Source organism: Caretta caretta, chromosome 16, assembly GCF_965140235.1.
Source record: "Caretta caretta isolate rCarCar2 chromosome 16, rCarCar1.hap1, whole genome shotgun sequence".
NCBI classification, from domain to species: Eukaryota; Metazoa; Chordata; order Testudines; family Cheloniidae; genus Caretta; species Caretta caretta.
Genome location: NC_134221.1, coordinates 4,232,228 through 4,251,076, shown reverse-complemented (window position 1 = coordinate 4,251,076; position 18,849 = coordinate 4,232,228). Strand labels below are relative to the sequence as shown.

General features: G+C 44.2%; 1 protein-coding gene across 20 annotated transcripts in view; it reads right to left on the bottom strand.

Moving 5' to 3' along the window:
• The window catches only part of ZNF618 (zinc finger protein 618), a 334,457-nt gene that overhangs the window by 164,222 nt on the left and 151,386 nt on the right, over nt 1–18,849 (bottom strand). For all 20 annotated transcript variants that reach the window (XM_075120522.1, XM_075120511.1, XM_075120515.1 and 17 more), the window contains exon 2: nt 7,490–7,533. In XM_075120522.1, the coding sequence (XP_074976623.1) occupies nt 7,490–7,533 (44 nt within the window). The remainder of the gene's footprint in view (nt 1–7,489; nt 7,534–18,849) is intronic.

Here is an 18,849-nt window from a genome sequence, read left to right as displayed (position 1 = left end):
TACGGATTGTCATACTGGATCAGATCAGTGGTGTATTTAGTCCAGTACCAGATATTTCAGAGGACTGTGCATGAAATGCTGCAGCCGACAGTTGTGGGATAACTCGCCCTTGGGAATTCTTCCTCTTAACCTGAATACAGGCTGGCTTTTGCCCTGAAATAGAATGGTTTACAACCCCTCCAAAACACTTGTTTATTCTTTTAATATTCATTGTTATAGCTCTGGATGTTCTCAATATCTATATAAATCTCTAATCTCTTTTTGAATCCTGCTAAGCTCTTGGCTTCAACAATATCTTGTGGCAATGAGTTCTAACTGCTAACAGGGCTTTAAGTAAAAAAGTATTTCCTTTTATTGATTTTGAATTTGCTACCTTTTAATTTCTTGCATTCTAAGACAGGAAAAATAGAAATTTCTGATCTATCTTCTCTAGGCTATTCGGCAGGTTGTCATCCCCCTTCTCATTTGACTCCTCTCTGAGGCGAACAGTCCTCTTTTTTCAGTCACCCTTCATAACCAAGTTTTTTCCATGCCCTTAAATCATTATTCTCAGTTCTCAAAATTTCACATTAATGAACATGCACTGATATGTGGGGATCACAGGCAAGTGAAGAGGTTAGGAAGGATTTTGGGTTTTCTGTCTAACTTTACTAATTCTCAGTTTAAAACAGCTGCAGAGTGAACTGTAGCTATTTCAAAGGCAGCAAGTGCTAGACACTTCAGATTGAAACAGCAGAGAAGGCAAGACTTTTAAATTGTATAAAATCAATTAAATGCAATGAATAAATGACTATAAAGGAGCACAGCTACAAGAAGGTTGTGAGATCAAGCACACTAAATTCATAAACTCTAAAAAGATAAGGTTGCTCTGGCAACCCTAATCTGCCTGTATAATTTATGATATACAGTAATAGTGAAGAGCTTAAATTATGGCTTACAACTAACAAGGGACAGTTTCAAATGGTAATAACTTTATAAAAGCAATAACAAATACCTCCAACAAAACAAAGACCTCGTTGAAGACTCTGTCAAAGACAAATTTCAAACTTCAGCCATTTTTGCAGTTTATCTAAAAGCATGCCTAGAATTTTTTTTTAAATTAGTATAGGTTTTTTTCACCTTCACATAAATAAAATAAAAAGGCTAAAATGACTGTTCACATTTTCCAAAAAATGCCAAGATTGTGAAAAGAACATGCCCGGGAAGCTTCAACTCTCATTCTTTGTGCACACAAGTTTATGGGAATAAATTCTGGCACTTAGACAGCTAAGTGTCTCTTTGTGTGCACAAACTGGGTACTCACCTGTTTAAGTGGTATGGTTTATGGCAACAAGGAATTGCAGGCACAAAACAACACAGGTGTAACTTTTGCACATTCAAAAGGGAGGTGACTACAGAAAAAGTGAAGGACACAATTGTGCCACCATTAAAGGCACCCGCTACACCACGATACACCCAGTAATTCCTATGCTAAAAAAATCTGTACTGAAAACTATGGAAATTGAACTAGATGTTGGAAGAACTAGAGACATTAGAAAAGGGAAAGAATTACTAGGTCACTGTATCCATCCATTTTCTGGTGGCCATTACAAAGCTGTTCCCTCCAGTGCTTTGTCCAGGCTAGTTTTCAAAGTCTCCGCTACTTCCATTGTATCTGGCTCATCAGGCTTTCCAAACCCTGTATTATTTTGCTTTTTTCTCCCCACCTCTTCAAATATCTTCTGCATGTACAGGATGTGGGGCTTGGAAGGATTCCATTTTTATCAGTAAATGTCAGTAGACTATTTCACTGTACACACACAAACCAATGAAAAAATAGTTCCATTAATAATAGAAATTTACAGATAGGCAAAGAAAGAAAAATGGCTGCTTGAGACCTTTTATTAGAGTTTGATTTAAGGATTTTTACTTTGTCTATTTTGACACGTTGTGTTGACAATTTGTGTTTTAATGGTTATAAAGCTTTAACTTTTGGAATCTCACTGTCTACTGCTATTAAATAATTGTCTAAACCCTTCAGCCCATACTTTCGCAGACTGAGAAAATTTAAATCAATGCAAAGTGGGGAAAAACATTTAAAAATAAACATTGATATTATCTGTCAATATTATAAAAAAATAAAATTGAACTCTGCCAAGCCTAATAATATGTAAGGCTCATACTAACGACACTTCAGTAGGGACATTTTGGGGGTATAACAAAAAGTCTGCTTCACATATTATCTGCTGGATGCCCAGGAGTCTTCCTAAGCTGTGCAGGCCACCTAGCATTCCCGAAGACCATCTGGATATGCAATGTGGCATACTCCAGAAGTAAATATTGTCATTATTTATTATTTTTAAGCATCCTGAAGTCCTCAGCAAGTGAGAGCAACAAAGTAATAGGCAATTGGGGTGTGTGGGAAGTGAATACAGGGAAAGGCAGATGGCACTCTTCGGATAACCAAATGATACTCATTTAATAATGGCAGCATGAAAGATACGAGAGAGCAGCTGGGAGACAAGAGCTTGGTTGTGCCATGGTAGGATGTGCCCCACCTGATGGATTAAACTTCAGCAGATCGTTTATTAGTAGACAGACAGAACTGCACATCCGAGCAAATCGGGGAGGGGGGGGGGGATGGACAAAAGCACAATATAAAGCTTCAAAAGAAGGATTGAGCAGTGATGCTGGGGAGTGATTTCAGTTGCCCAGTGTCAAGGAGCTTCAGGTGCCAGGATAAAAGCATCATCTCCAGAGGAGATCCGTTAAACTGCAGTGCTTCTGTGCACCCCCTGAAGCCAGATGAGAAAGCCACACTGACAACAGACTCAGACACCTTATCGGGGGGGGGAGGAGGAGAGAATTAATGAACACTGAATTTCTGTGCACTAACTGGTGTGCATTAGGCAGTCCACAATAACTGTGTACACTCTATAAAATGGTTTCTACCCCAATATGGATTGGTGGATATACACAGCAGGGACTTTGTGATGATTTTGTGCACAGCATTCTAGGTGGGTATCCCATGATGCTTTGCTTCACAGCTGGACTTTATGAATTCTGGGAGTTCTCTCACTGTGTATTGTGAGACACATAAGGGAAGTTAGCCAGAACTGAGTGGACGTGTGGGTTTGGGGTCAAACTCAACAACTTCTGTGATTCCTCTATCACCTCCTGTGATTCATCTCTTGTGAGTGAGCTCGCGCCATTCCCTACCAGCTAGAACTCTTCTGTCTGCTACACGGATGTGTTCCAGGCCAAGGTGCTGACAACCGCCAATACACAGATGCTGGCGGAGAGTTCTTTGAGATCTCGCCGTCAGGTGGCAACGGCTTTGGCAGTCAGTCACAGGCTATGGTACTTGAAAGACATTCCATTACGTGAATCTGTATTTGCTAATAGTGGCCTACGCCTCAGTAATCACTGCAGTGGAAATGGTTTTGTTCCACACACAAGATGGCTGCCCATCACAGAAGAAAGAAAGAAAAGATTTACAATCTCACAGCTCAGTTACAACATTACGACAAAGAGCTAATTAATTAGGTTACAGCCATGTATACCGCCCAAGACCTTCAGAAAAAACTGCTGGATAAAATTTTCAAAAGTGCCTAAGGGCCAGATTTTCAAAGATTTTCAAAGACACCTAACTCATGAATTGGAGTTAGCAGCCCAAATACCTTTAAAAATCAGGCCCTAAGTGACTTTGGAACCTAAATCCCATTTTCAAAAGGGACTAAGTCTCATTAGACTCCTAAGATAGTTGGGCATTTTTAGAAACTTTACCACTTGCTAGAAAAGCCATATTAGTTTCCTTCTTATAATACCAGTCACATACCCCTCTCTCTACTCTGATTTGCCCCAGCCCACCGCACTATCCCCCCATCCCATTCAAATGCACTGCCCACCCGCAGGTGTGCCATATCCCCTCTTCTGCACGGCACTTCCCCCTCCATTATGTGCCATATGGCCCCCTCTGTGCCGGTGTATTCCCCGCGTGCCATGTCTCTCCTCTTTTCCCTGCCATGGCCATCCACTGCATGAACCATGAAGCCTCCTTTTTCCTCTGCCTCATTATCTTGCATATGACACAGAACTCCCTCTGCATTTTGACCTGTGCTCCTCCACCACCCACTGGTGCCAAGCGGCCCCTTCGCCACACCAACATTCCTCCTCTCTCTCTCTCTCTCTCTCTCTCTCGTTTTCCCCATGGAATGTTTTCTCACGGTAGATGAGTTCAGCGGTTCTCAAACTGTGGGTTGGGACCCCAAAGTGGGTCACAACCTTGTTTTAATGGGGTCGCCACGGCTGGCGTTAGACTTGCTGCAGCCAGATGCAAAGCCAAAGCCCGAGCCCCACCACCTGGGGCTGAAGCAGAAGCCCAAGCCACACTGCCTGGGGCTGAAGCCAAAGTGGCAGAGCTCAGGTTACAGGCTAAAGCCCTTGGGCTTCGCTTTGGCCTCCCCACCCCGAGTGGTGTGGCTCGGGCTTTGGCTTTGGCTCCCTGTCCGGGACAGTGGAGCTCAGGTGGGCTCGGGCTTCGGTCCCCCCTCCTAGGGTTGTGCAGTAATTTTTGTTATCAGAAGGAGATCACTGTGCAATGAAGTTTGAGAACCCCTGAGTTTGTCATTTTGCTAGTTGCTGACTTTGTCCTTTGCTCACTTGCTCCTTTGCGAGCTGGTTGACTGTCAGCATTTCAATAAGGAACAGGCGGGAGGCTGCCTCTTACAGTACATTCAGGACTGGCTAAGCAATTTGATTATTATTGAGCAAAGTTAATTCTATGAAAAAGCCACTTCCTGCTCCATGCTCACACCATCTCACCCAGAGCTCTTTGGCACGTGCAGCTAAGATGTGGAATGGGAGGCTGGTTATGGCACGTTTGTGTTTGATCAACAAAGACAGCAAACTTGCCATTCTTCCACACTGCCAAGGCTTTGTGGCTGACCACTCCACGAGTGACAGCATACATTTCCAGATTGCCATTCACCCTGCAGGTTCCCATAGCTCTTTAAGAACTATTCTCTGGGTAGATAAGTATCAGTTCACCCAACAGTGAAATGCAGTCAACTCTAGGGTAAATTCCACGAGCATAGGACTGTCTCAGGTCTTGTAAATCTGTTCTAGGTAATTTCTGCCCTGGCCCGTTTCCCAGGACTTTGGGGAAGCCAGAGGCAGCTGCAGCTCTGCTGGGTTGTGCACTCCTACAGCTTAACAGCACAGATTCCAGGGATCATCTCCCCCACTCTCACTCCCTGATGGCTGAATGTCTCAGCTGCAGCCCCTGAGATGAGACAACTGGGAAAGAAGGAATGATGGGTGAAGCCAGATCTGGGGCTTAAGGGCAGGGATGGGATGGACGAGGGAAAATTTCTGAAGCAAGCCTGGGGTCAAGCCCCCAGCAGAGTATGTCACACTCTGGCAACATTCTGATGATTTCCCCTACCTTCTTCTACTACTCATCATAGAAGCAGATTCCTTAAAATTCACCAGAATTTATCCAACCTATCTGGTGGCTGGAGACTGAACAGCTCCCCTTCTGCATGTTTGAAAAACTGTCCCTTGAGAAAAATGTCAAGGGCTGGCAACTATGGGGGGAACCAATTGCTATTGTGATAGGGCGTCTGCCCCACACTGGCATGTAAGGGGTTAATAGAGCCATAGGAAGGCTGCATAGGAAGCAGCCAATAGGAGAGAGGCTGCGAGGAGCAGCCAATCAGGGCCCAGCAGGCCCATATAAGAAGAGCCACAGGGTCAGCCGCTGCCTGGAGCTCAAGGAGGGAGACCTGGGTTCCGAGCAGATGGATGGAAGCTAGCACCCTGGACAGAGCAGTGTGGCAGGGACCGGGGGAGGGAGAGGGAGCTCCTGGGTGGCTGATAGGACTGACCTGCTGAAGCCCTGAGATAAGCGTGAAGAAAGGGGGAAGTGGTTCAGGGGAATGTATTGAGAAGTAGGAGGGGACACAGCATGTGGCTGCCATCTACAGAGTCCCTGGGTCAGGACCCGGAGTAGTGGGTGGGCCTGGGTCCCTCTCCCTACTCACTACTAGAGAAGTGGCTGGACACTTGGACTGCAGTACTCATCCATGGAAGGGGGAAGCACAGATGGTGACACACCCGGAGGGCTGTGTCATGAAGCAGATGCTGTGGTCCCTGGAGTGATGCAGATCAAAGAGATGTGATGGCGGGCGAAGCACCGTCGGGACGGGGCATACCAACCTGCAGAGCTAATCCCCAAGATGGCCAGCACGGTGAGTTGAACCCTGTCACACTATTCAATTCCAAGACTTATCGTTCTCACTTTATAGAAATGTTCATCAATAAAAATTAAAAATCCTGATACAGACGCACCATGGGGCAAATTACCCCGTGATCCTAGCCACGCAGTGCATCACTGGTTCTAATGGGGCCTCAGAAACACTAGTGAACACGAGATTCACCAAAAGCACAAACTAGACAGCAGATGGGGCCTACCCCCTTCATGTCAGATTCCTTTAGTCTGTCCCTCGCCCCAATCATGTCCCCCATTTATTCTGTATAGCCTCGCCTCACCCTCACCAACACACACACAGACGAACACCCTGCTCCTTCTGCTTCTTAGGGGATTTCTCTGCTTGGAATGGGGCTGAGTCAGGAACTCCCAGTTTTCATAGACACTTTATAGATTAGAAAAGAAAGTGATACATTTTCCTGTTCCCACTGCTCCCATCCCTGGCTCTCGGTTGAGAGGCAGAATTTAGTCCTGAGCCATAGAGGGCAGTACTGGCTCTAGGCACAAACCCACAGTGCCACAATTCCAGCTCTGCTTGGAGCAGCAGTGATCACCAACACAAAAGCCTTGCCCTGGGGGTGCCTAACACTGCTTCTGTCTGCACAGGAGAGAGCACTCAGCCCCCACCCACCTGAGCAGAGGATTGTGTGTGCGCCAGGAGCTGCAGAGGCTGGGCTTCCTCTTGTCCTGGCCACTCAGATGCTGCAGTGGCTGTCACCTCCTTGTCCCCTGGCCACCTGGAATGCACTGGAGCCAGCAGCTGGGTTGTCTCACTGTCCTTTTGAAAGGGACACCTAGCACAGGGCCCTGTAGTGGGGGCCACTCTCTTCCTGAGTAGCAGCAGTGTGGTTTGCAGCCCAGAGTCATGGCAGTGGGAGCCCTCCCCTGCCCAGAACAAGAGAGGGCCTAGTCTCCTCCCACAGCAGATATGGGTACCTCTGCAAGAGACTGCCTGCAGACTCAGAAAGACGTCCCTGCACTGGTTACACTCAGGGCAAGCTTTTCTTTACAGCCATGAAGACTAGAAACTTTGTGTGACTCTAGGAGCCAGGGCCCTAGAAACAGGCCTACAGTTCCTATGCTTTAATCAGGCTCCTGCCCTATGCCTTGCTCTGTGGCTGTCAACTCTGGCTTCTGCCTAAGAGATGGCGCCTACCCCATAGACTGGCACTGCACAAAGACAGAATTGCCAAGGCTATTCACATCACGGCCAGAGATGAGAGAAATACAGCCACATACCTGCTTGAAGAGCTTCTCTTCCCAGTACTGCTGCTCTCATCAGCCTAGAGAACAAGAGACAAAGAAGAGCTGGTTAGGGTCAGACAGAGCAGAGATTCACAATTCATAACTTTTCCCAATAACAAAATAATATTTTCCATTTATAGTGTCTCGCTTTGTCCATCCTGCAGGCCGTATTCCCACCCCCAACTTTTCAGTCCCCTTTCTTCTGGATGAAAATGGGAGTTGAGTGAGGGGCAATGGATAACAGAAATTATTATTTGTACTTTGGAAGTGCCAAAGGCCACAATCAGAAAGCGGTTCCCCATCCTGCTGGGTGCTGTGTAGACACGTTAGATTGCCAATTCACTGGGGCAGGGACCATCTCTCTATCTGGTGTTCGTACAGAACCTAGCACACTGCGGTCCTGGCCCATGACTTGGCTCATAAGTGCTAGGATGATGATAAATAATAACAATTGTCATTAGGACACCACAGTCCTGGCCATTGAAATGTCTATAGTTTTAGGCCCCAATCCTGAAAAAACGTATGTACATGTTTAACTTCTGAGTTTGATGGGACTGCTTGTGAGCTTAAAGCTAACCATGTGTGTAAGTCTATGGCAGATCAAGGCCTAAATTTATGGCAAAGCTCAACAAGTGAGGTAAGATGGTGGTGAAGCCGAGGTCTATGGCAATAAGGCCATGCAGTAACACGGGCAAGTTCTGCATACAACTCAGTGATTCCAAACCGCTGTAATGTGTTGGGGGGGGGGGGGGGGGGGCTTTAAACAGACGTTATTTCCAACTGCTCCCCAAGCCAGCTCTCATGAGTCAGATGATTTCTTGCAGCTAGTCACAGCAGAAGTGGCTTCCAAGAAGGGATGGGGAGGAGAGGGAAGCAGTTTTGTGGGATCAGTTCAGGGAGGCACTCCATGTGTGGGGGTCAGCATGGAGGAAGTGCAGAGGTGGTCATTGGAGGAGTGGCCCAACAGGATACCACGTGAAAAGGAGGTTTGGACCCTAAACTGCGGTAAGTCACGAACTGAGCACTGAACACTATGGTGAGAAGCAGTGAGGAGATCAGCCCCCTCCCAGTTATCAGCACCAGAGCTTCTTTGGATCATTTTAAAGCTGTGTTCATCTCTCCTGCAAGCCCACTTCTCAGGGTGGGGCAATTTGGAGCATGTGGTGTGGGCCCAACAGACATAACAATGGCCCAAACGCTTACGCACTTTCTGCAAAAATACAAATTTAAATAACCAGCTAAATGGCAAATGGCACTGTTTTATGTTGAGCTGGGGCCTCCAATCAAAAGCAGAAGCAGATTCATTCCCACCAGTCTGAGACAGCGCCAGTTACAATGCTGGAACCTTCACATGCAAGAGCAAAGGTAAAGGCTGGTTTCCTTTCCTGTAACGGGAACCAGCTGAAGGTTCTGTCCAAGAAAATAAAGCTTCATTGTCAGGGGCACTGAGAATGCCAGAGCTCCCAAACAGAGCAAGATCACTTCAGCAGAAACTTTGGTTTGGTGACTCACTCTGTCTTTCCTGTGCTCTCCCTACAGCCGCTTTCAGGTGGGCGAGACCCGGGGTGGGGGCGATGCAGGGTTCCAAGACCAGCACCACCATAGCCTTTATACTGGTGGGATCTGCCCGGCAACACATAATTTAATGGCCTTCTGTGTGAAGGGGGACAAGAGATCCTCCAAGACAGAGGGTGGGACAGCATGTTTCTACATTGCAACTGTCCAAGTAGGTGAAAATTTGGGCCTCAGCAGGACCGTGTCCCTTTAACCCACTATGGGAGAGCCCTGAAGACGTACACCTTGGTCAAACCTCCAACCGGACAGCACAGCCACGGGCTCTGAAAACAGCACTCACTGTAGTATTTGACGAGGGACATTTTATGTTGTTTATTTATTACATAGCATCTGAGCACTTCAAGACACTAACGAGTCACATCCTCACGCTGCCACTGTACAGGCGAGAAGTAGTATTATCCCTCTTCTACCGATGGGGAACTAACTGAAACACAGAGAGCTTGTGACTTGTCCAAGACACAGAGGATGTCTGTGGCAGAGCCAGCTCTCCTGCCTCCCTGCCAATCAATCTGCACAACTCTCCTGTGCATCAGGCCCACTATGAGCCCCACTAACAGATGAGGACACTGAGACCAAGAGTATAAGTGACCTGGCCAAAGCCACAGAGGTAGTCACATGCCAGAGCTGAGTTAGAACTGGGGAGACATGAGTCTCAGTCCTGTGCTTAGACCAGTCGAGCCCCCTGCCCACAGATGAACCATCCCCTGCTAGTTAGTCTGTAGAAAGTATACCCTCAGGATCCCCAGATTCAGATAGAAGACTGGTTCTGTTGTTTTTCTAAACAAACCTGGCTCACTCTGTAATTGGAAAGGGTCAAGCTTCCTCCCCTCACTCATTTCTGAATTGTCTAATATATTAACTTTTCATTGCTAGCACTGTGTTATCAGCAAGCTGCTACTATTTTTCCCTCTTAAAGCTGCTAGGCACTGTGCCTTTTCCCCCCTTCTCTCATTAGAGTTTTCCTTGGAAAGACAATATTATTCCAATCTCAGAAATTTTATTTCTGAATTTGTGCAAATATAAGTTATAAGACATTAACTGCATTTCACATTTTGAGCAAATGGCAGAAACAGGCAATTCATGTGCAGCAAGATGGGGGCTAGTCAAGGATTTTGATAAAATAAACCCTTTTTTAATTTAAATGCTAATGCACTGAATTAAAATTTAATAACTGAGGAAATTGAAAAGCCGAGCAGGAATATTGGAAATAAATCCAAGCAGAAACAGCTGAAATTAAAAATTCTGGAGAGTGGGAGGATAGCAGCTAAGCTGTCTCATATGATTACATTTTTTTTTTCAGAACGAAGGGTGGAAAAAATCCTATCCGTGGCCGGCTGTATGGCTGTAAATCAAGAGTGCTGTGATTTATTGCTCCATTTTCCTGAGGGAAAAAGGCTTTCTTTAATGCTGAAATATTTCATAAATTTCAAGCCAGCATAAATTCTTAATTTAAAAGTTGAAGAGGTCACATTTAATGCACTGGTACAATTCTGAAATCTTAGAGGAATAGCAAACAAAAATTGCAATTTTAATTATTTTTAAATTCTTAATGTGAAATTTTGTTAGTGTAGATTTATCTCAGTTATTAAAAGCAGAGGCATTTCTGGGGTTCTGATGGCTGGAGCAGTTTACTAGAAATGAAGAGATAAAGATTTAATTCAATTATAAACCAGCGGGTTGTTTTTGTTTTTTTTTTTGGTTTTTTTTTTTCAGTCACTTGAGGAATTTCTGGTAAAAAAGTTTCCTCCCTCCATCGCCTTGGAAAAGCCAGAAGGGAGGAGTTGACAATGTTATTGCTTCTGTTAGATCTCCAATGTTTTGTGAGCACTGATATGCTCATTTGTTATACAGCTGTTCAGCTACAGAAAGGCTGTCAGAGCTCCCATAATTCAAAGCAATCAATCAAAAATTAATGATTTGTCATGCTTACACAATGGGAAAAAAGGCTGCATGAGAGCCTGCAACTGGTAGATTGCTCAAACCTTCAGGGCATTTTCTAGAAGATTACATCCATGCCTAAAACGGAGTCTTAATATGCAGCAGGGAACTGTGTGAGGTGCTAGGGCATAGCGGCCATCTAAAGTACCAAATAGAGAGGGGACAATACATCTGTCTGAAAAGCTTCATTTAAAACATGCCCTCACAAAGAAGACTATACTCTCCAGTCCTGGATCAAAGGGAGGTGTCAGGGCTTCCTTTAATTAAAAGTCCATATTAAAAACTGTTTACCGAAGGTAATGTTTGCCTGGACAAGCACTCAAAAGTCAAGAAATACAAAAGCTACAGCTGAACGCACAACCTTAACTCTGCCCCCTTGGGCATATGTATTACAGTACCTGCTCTACAAGCGTAACAACTGTTCAAAAATTAAAAGGCACTGATCCTGGAAACATTTACACATAAGGGGGGACATGACAGCAGTCTTCAAATACCTGAAAGGCTGCCATAAAAAAAGATGAAGGAAAAGTATTCTCTCTTGCCACAGAGGGCAGGACAAGAAGCACTGGGTTCAAACTACAGCACAGAAGATTTAGATAAAATCTCAGGAAAAAACTTTCTAGCTGTAAGAACAGTAGGACAACAGAACAGACTGGTGAGGGAGGTTGTGGAAGCTCCTACACTGGAAGTTTTTAAAAGGAGGCTGGAGCCACCTGTCTTGGATGGTTTAACCACAACAAATCCTGCCTCTTGGCAGGGGGTTAGAGTAATCCCTTCTAACCCTATGATTCTGTCAGTAACTTTAAGCAAAGCCCAAGTCCCACTGCATTCAGTGTGACTGGTCACTTGTATAAAGTGGGCACAAGCGTTTGCAGGTTTGGGGCCCAACACAGGATTAAAAAAAAATAATCATCATCTTAGGCCCCAAATCTGCAAAACTGTACACACATATGCTTAAATTTATGCACTGCAAGTTCTCCCACTGAAATGAAGAGATTAGTGTGTAATGACAAGTACATGCACAAATCTCTTCAGGACTGGTGCCGTATGTATATATCTAGTATGTAAGAATATAGGTGCATGTATAGTAATATAAATTGTTTTTCTTAAACACTTACACTAGAGCTCATCATCATAATGACATAGTATATCTTTAGTGATATACTTCTTTAATGGAAAAATCTATTTTTTATAAAGCAGTATGCATTATAATTATTTTGCCACTACACATAAGCAGGTTTTACCCTCTTTGGACACCAATACACCTTTCAAGAAGCTGTTGCTAAGGGAAATACTAAGAATGTGGATATTCTAATATTTCATGTTTTATTTTTTGTTATGCCCATGTGTTACTTCGTCTCTCATCTTCAAACTTAAAGCAGACATTATTTTGCAAAGAATCATGCATGTAATTCATTTACAATCATTTTTATATTTGTATTTAGAGCTGAGTGAGTAATTCACAACAAATACATTACTTGATTACTTTAACCTCTTTCTGTTTCTGGTGCATCACTGCAAGAATGGAAAGGCACTTCTGGACAGAATATGCTTGCGTGTAAATTTAAAATTAAATCTTCACAGATATTTCAGTGGAACTACTTTTATACCTAAAGTTAAACACATTTATAAGTGCTCGCAGGATCAGGGCCTATATAGCATACAGACAAGAGAGAAAAAGGAGGAAGGGCTGTTGCCCCATACAATTTTGTTATTTATTTATGCATTTATTTTTACTTACATTCCTTTTCTGTTTGTGTGGTTTAGACCTTGCCTATTTGTTCATTTTTTACTTTAACTCCTACATGGTTTTTTTTTCAATCCTAACTGCTTTGTTGTTTGTGTCCTTTTCATGACTAATATTCATGGACTCTTCTTTCTTACTTGACTTCACTAGTGCACACTAACAAAATACAAGACAAAAAGAAAAGGAGGACTTGTGGCACCTTAGAGACTAACCAATTTATTTGAGCATAAGCTTTCGTGAACTACAGCTCACTTCATCGGATGCAAGACAGATATATAAGGTTATAGAAAGAACTCTGCGTAATCTGAAAAATAGTACACGACCATGCACTCCAAGTCCATCATAATCACATACATAGAGTAGAATCTGAGAATTACGAACCCCTTGGGAATGGAGGTTACTCGTAACTCTGACTAAAATATTACAGTTGTTCTTTCAAAAGTTTACAACTGAACATTGACTTCATACAGCTTTGAAACTTTACTATGCAGAAGAAAAATGCTGCTTTCCCTCTATTTTTTTAGTAGTTTATGCTTAGCACAGTACTGTACTCTATTTGCTTTTTTTTTTTTTGGTCTCTGCTGCTGCCTGATTGCGTACTTCCGGTTCCAAATGCGGCATGTGATTGACGGTCAGTTCGTAACTCTGATGTTCGTAACTCTGAGGTTCTACTGTACAATGCAACCTTAACTTTAGCATTTCCTGTCTTTTGAGGGCCTCACTGCAGAGCCTTAAACCCCAGTCCTTTGTTGTGTAGCCTGCAAGCAGACTGTGTACCAGCACAGAGTCCCACTGACATCAATGGGGCCCCATTTGGGCACAGTAGCCCACCCCTGCACTACACAACACAAGAGTGGGGCTCTAATGTTCTCTATTTGAAGGATTTCTATGGAATTTTAGAATTGCTTCTCTTTTTTTAAAAAAAAGAAACACAACTGATGAACTAAAATGGATTTTTCAAAAAAGCAAAACCAGAAAGCAAGGGCTCTAATCTAGAAAGTTTACTGGTTCTGGTCAAACCGAGATGCTACCTGGAGATGAGGTCCTACTTAAGACAGTGTCTCTCAGGGTATCCACTTTGTCTAATATGGAGAAAATTGCCCTAATAGCATATTACAACTCACTGACAAGCTACTGCTGATGGAAACCCCCGAACTGGACTTCTTTACTGAGATTCCATTCTGACCTAAACATTAAGCCAAGTCTGAAGAATATTAATCTTGGAGTTTTAAATTTATGACAGTTTAAATTAGCACTTTATCATGAAAGGTATCTTGCTCTGCAACAATAAATCAGAAATCTTCACTCAGTATACCTGGTGATACATTTTCAAACATTTGTAATTATTGGACAAAAGTTTTCCACAGCTCAGCTTTACTTGTAAGTTCTTTGGGATAGGGGCTAGAGCCCTGAGCGATACAAAATTTGTATCCTCATCCAATCCACTATCCGCAAACATGGTCCACGGATGTAGTTATAAAGCGGATATCCACAGATTTGCAGGGCTCTAGATATAAAATTTGGATCTGCATCCATCCATGATCCGCAAACTTGGGCCATGGAGATCTGCTGATTTGCAGGGCTCTAGTAGGGGCCTGGGTCAAGGACTATGGCTTGTAAGCAAAATGGTAATACAAATAATAAATACAGGAGGAAATAGCAGGTATCTTTTGCCATCTGGGGTAAAATTTTCAGAAGTGCCTAAGGGCCAGATTTTTAAAGGCATTTAGGCACTTAACTCCCACTGAAATAAATGACATCAGAACTGAAGTTCCATTTTCAGAAGTGACTTAGACACTTAGGACTCTAAGGGTACGTCCACACTGCAAAGAAAAATTCGCAGCACTGAGTTTCAGAGCCTGGGTCAACTGACTCGGGCTCGTGGGGCTCAGGCTGCGGGGACAAAAATAGCAGCCTAGACATTCAGGCTCAGGCTGGAGCCTGAACGATAAGGCTCCTCCTGCCCCCTTGCTGGGTTTCAGAGCGTGGGCTCCAGCCTGAGCCTGAATGTCTACACTGGCATTTTTAGCTCTGTAGACCAAGCCAGTTGACCCAGGCTCTGAGATGCAGCAGCGCGAGTTTTTCTTTGCAGTGTAGACATACCCTTAGTCTCGTTAAAAACCACCCGTGAAATTTGGATTTAGGTGCCGAACATCTTATCTCATGGCTCTAGTTAGTACAAACCAGGCCTGCTACACAACACATGGGGAAAGCGAGAGCCACTTGTGTTTCATTCATGCCCCATTAGGCAGAAAAGAACAATTCTGAACACCACATACACAATGTACACACTCAATGCATCAGCGTCTCACTGCACATCAACCTGCATCTACAAACGTTGCTCTGTTAGACTGAAAAATATCAGGAGAAGTTTTTAAAAACACAATTCCCCATCAGAACCCCCAACAATAGACTCTGTGAAGCAAACAGACCAGGTCTAACAGTTTACAACATTATGGGGGGGAGGAGGGGGGATTCACATCATCCAGCACTCCCCATGGCATTTTGTGCCACCTTTTCACTTTAATTTATTACTAATCTCTCTAAAGGGGGCTGAGACTGCCTCCAGCCCAATCCCGGGTTCTGCATCTTGCGGTGGATTTTATTCCTTCATCCAGATGACCAAATCAGAGCGTCCGCAGTGGTAGAAAGGAAATAAACCTACTGTCAACTGTTGCGAGGCCAAAGGTTGTTATGTGGGGTCAGTCTACTACTGAGTGGCTCTTTTCTGCCCCACATTGGGTTGTCTAACCACTGAGGACAGGGGACTGTCCTCTCCTGTTCTCTGGGGCTGCCTGTTCCTTTCCTTCAGCCTTTTCCCCCCAGTGACCTATTTATTACTGAGGGTCCTCCTTCTGCTCCCCTGAGCACGTCTGAGGAGACTCACAGAAGATGAGGCTCACGCAGAGAGGGAGCAGGCCCGGGACAGAGAGCAGGTGTCAGAGTTCCATCTCTCATGCTAAGGCACCCCATGCCTCCAGCCACAGTCACAGGATGGGAAGCTGTAACCAAAGATGAACCATTACTGGACAGAATGAAAGCTGATGGCAGAACTCCCACAGGGGTGACAGATTCACTCCCATGAGTTCTATTACAACTCCAGCATTAGGTGTCGAGGACACTGGGGCCCCCACCATGAATGCCTCATTGCGGTGAAGCTATGCAGAGGCTAACAGGAGGCTGGAAACTATTTAGCTATTACATCTGAAAAAAAACTACATTAAAAGAATGTTAAGGTTGCAAAGTCAAGCACTCAAAAGTTAGAAATACTAGACTCAAGCTTGCCCAGGCAGCCTTAATTTGCCCCCTATCCATAGGCATTATGGTACAGTCTGTAATTACACAATCATATACTATTTTTCCACAGCAACTGAAAACAGGATCTGAAATGGAAAATGTCAAGCAACCTTAACTACAGGCATTCCTACGTGAGCCACCTGTAATTAATAACTTCAGGGGAACAAGAAATTGCAGAAAGTACTCTTGTTTATAGACACTGACAGTTTCCCAATTCATTTTCATTAAAAAACAAAAACATATCCAAACAACCCCCAGCATTATAAAGCATCCCCAGAACGTAATAATTCATATATGTACCCATGCCCCTCTTTTGACCCTCGTTCCCCTTTTGTCAGTCATGGAGACATAGCACCTATCAAGGAGAACACTCCCAACTCTCTCAAACGCTGCATGGTCACAAGCATCACCTAAATCACCTGTGCAAATGCAACTCCCGTATTGTTATCCCAGCCCACCTGAAAGCTTGTGATAGCCATCGCTCACTAGAAAAGGAAATTACAGGAATGTTCTGTGCGGGTCTTGAGCTGGTTTAAACCCATACAGCTTCACGGGCTCCAATGGAGCTCCACTGATGTATTGGCCAGCGTTGTCGTTCGGTATTCCAGTGTCACCTAGCTCCGATGGGCCCAGTGCACAATGTACAGAAGATAAATGATCACAGCTGAGTCACTTCATTCTCCTTCCCTTAAACCTTGTACCAGAACTTCAACTGTGAACTGCAGCCTCAGCAAGCCTGTGAACACTTCACATGGATTTCCCTTGATATAAGTATAAATATCTTTCATAAGAGGTATGCAATTCTCCCCCCACCTTAGGGCCCTCTATCCTCTCCCCACACCCCAATCAAAAAAAAACAAACCATAGAAAAGGGAAATCTGAAAACGTGAGACCACTGCCTTAGATATTCCCTGAGAGGTTCCAACTCCTGCGTGACGCTCAGAACAGCCAAGCAGCCTATGGAACCAGGGTCATCCCTTTTCCTTTTACACTCACAAGAGCTCCTTTAAAATTCCCCTCAGTATACATGCCAGTCCACTAATCATGCAGTAACTGCTCATAATGTTATTACAATCCTTGCTTGTGATCATTCTGCCATTAAAATAAGTTAGTGCTGACCTCTCCCTTATGGGGGCACATTGACAAGAGGCATTTGGAAGATTCTAGTGGGCAGCCTTTCAAATATTAATTACAAAGTCAACGTGAATATATGGGGAATCCGTCCTCTCAACTAAACATGTTCTCTTGCCACTGAAGCAAACAGAGACTATTTCAGGCAGTGAGATGGCTGCTGCTTCCTGAGGCAGTGGGGAAAATTCTACATTAAAAAATAACCCACCAAGATGAAAACAAAGGGACTGAAAAAAGACGACTCAAATCTCATCTCTGCCAAGGAACGGGGCAGAGCCCCATTCTAATCCAGGGACAAGCTTTCAGAACAAGGGGGAAAAGAACCCTTGGCAATGATGGCGAAGGTACAGATCAGAAAAATATTAGGGCAAAAATAGAAGCCATCCAACAGCGGAATTGGGCCAGCACAATTTCAGACGTGGAGGTAAGGAAATCTGTACCACCTCCTAATGGAAAACTACTCTGTGTAAAAATAAACTCACGCTGCTATCTACTCACAGTCCTCCCTCTAACACACGGCTAACTAACAGATTAGCCCTGTGATTAGCACAATAATTAGATCTATTGAAAATAAAACAGTGCCAGCTGGTTTCTGATTATTTTTTAATTACCAATTCCTGTCCTGCGTTGGGCAGCTCTCCCTGCTGAGAGGGACAGCTCCCAACTACCTTCATTCCTGGTGGCCTCTCACCCTAACAAGTGGGGGACTAACACCATCCATTAAATTCCTCCATAAAGCAGCATCGACCGCATCACTACAGAATGATCAGCTGAAGAGTTGAATGTACACATTAAACACCCTTTAGAATCACATGGGCTGAACTTTAGTGCAAAAGAGCAAACCAATACGGGGCGACAGTTGTTCCTGGGGATGTGTGTTATTAAAACCCAGCGACAGCACGGAAAGGCTTATTTTAACATTTAGATCTCGGATGTTCGTAGAAAACTGTCAAGGTGACTTTAATACAAAGTGATACAACATCTGTCTCCAACCCCTACATGTGTAGTACACTGAATATTTTTATACTTAATGCCGCACTCGGGGACACAATTAAATGGCAATTCTCCAGCAGTGTGTACATTTGCATGTACAATCCGTGCTTGTTGGCACACACATATTTTCTATTAAATGGCTACATCACCTATTTGAATACATAAATCCAATTTACATATGCAAATAAAGCCCTATTTGAGTAGGAATCTGTCATAAAAGCAAATCAGCGGCCATAAACCAAGCTTCAAGATTGCAAAACAATATCGACTCCACCAGCTTTCAGAGTGGTAGCCGTGTTAGTCTGTATCAGCAAAACAAAATGAGGAGGACTTGTGGCACGTTAGAGACTAACAAATTTATTTGGCCATAAGCTTTCGTGGGTTAAAACCCACTTCATCGGATGCATGAAGTCACACCACTCTGTCGGTGTGATTCTGCATCCAGCCCGGCATGCAGGCTGCACAGGGAAGGAGGGAAGGGTTTAAGATGCCCAAAGCCTGCTCTGTTATACAGCAGTACACTAACGGGCCTGACCTGCACACCCAGCCTTCCAGGACCGATGAAAAGCCAAAGACGTGGAATCCTTACTATGCTCAAACCAGAAAATCCAAACCATTCGCAGCCTCTCATCAGAAATTGTTAAGATCGGGAGGGGAGGTTAGGCCTCGTGTC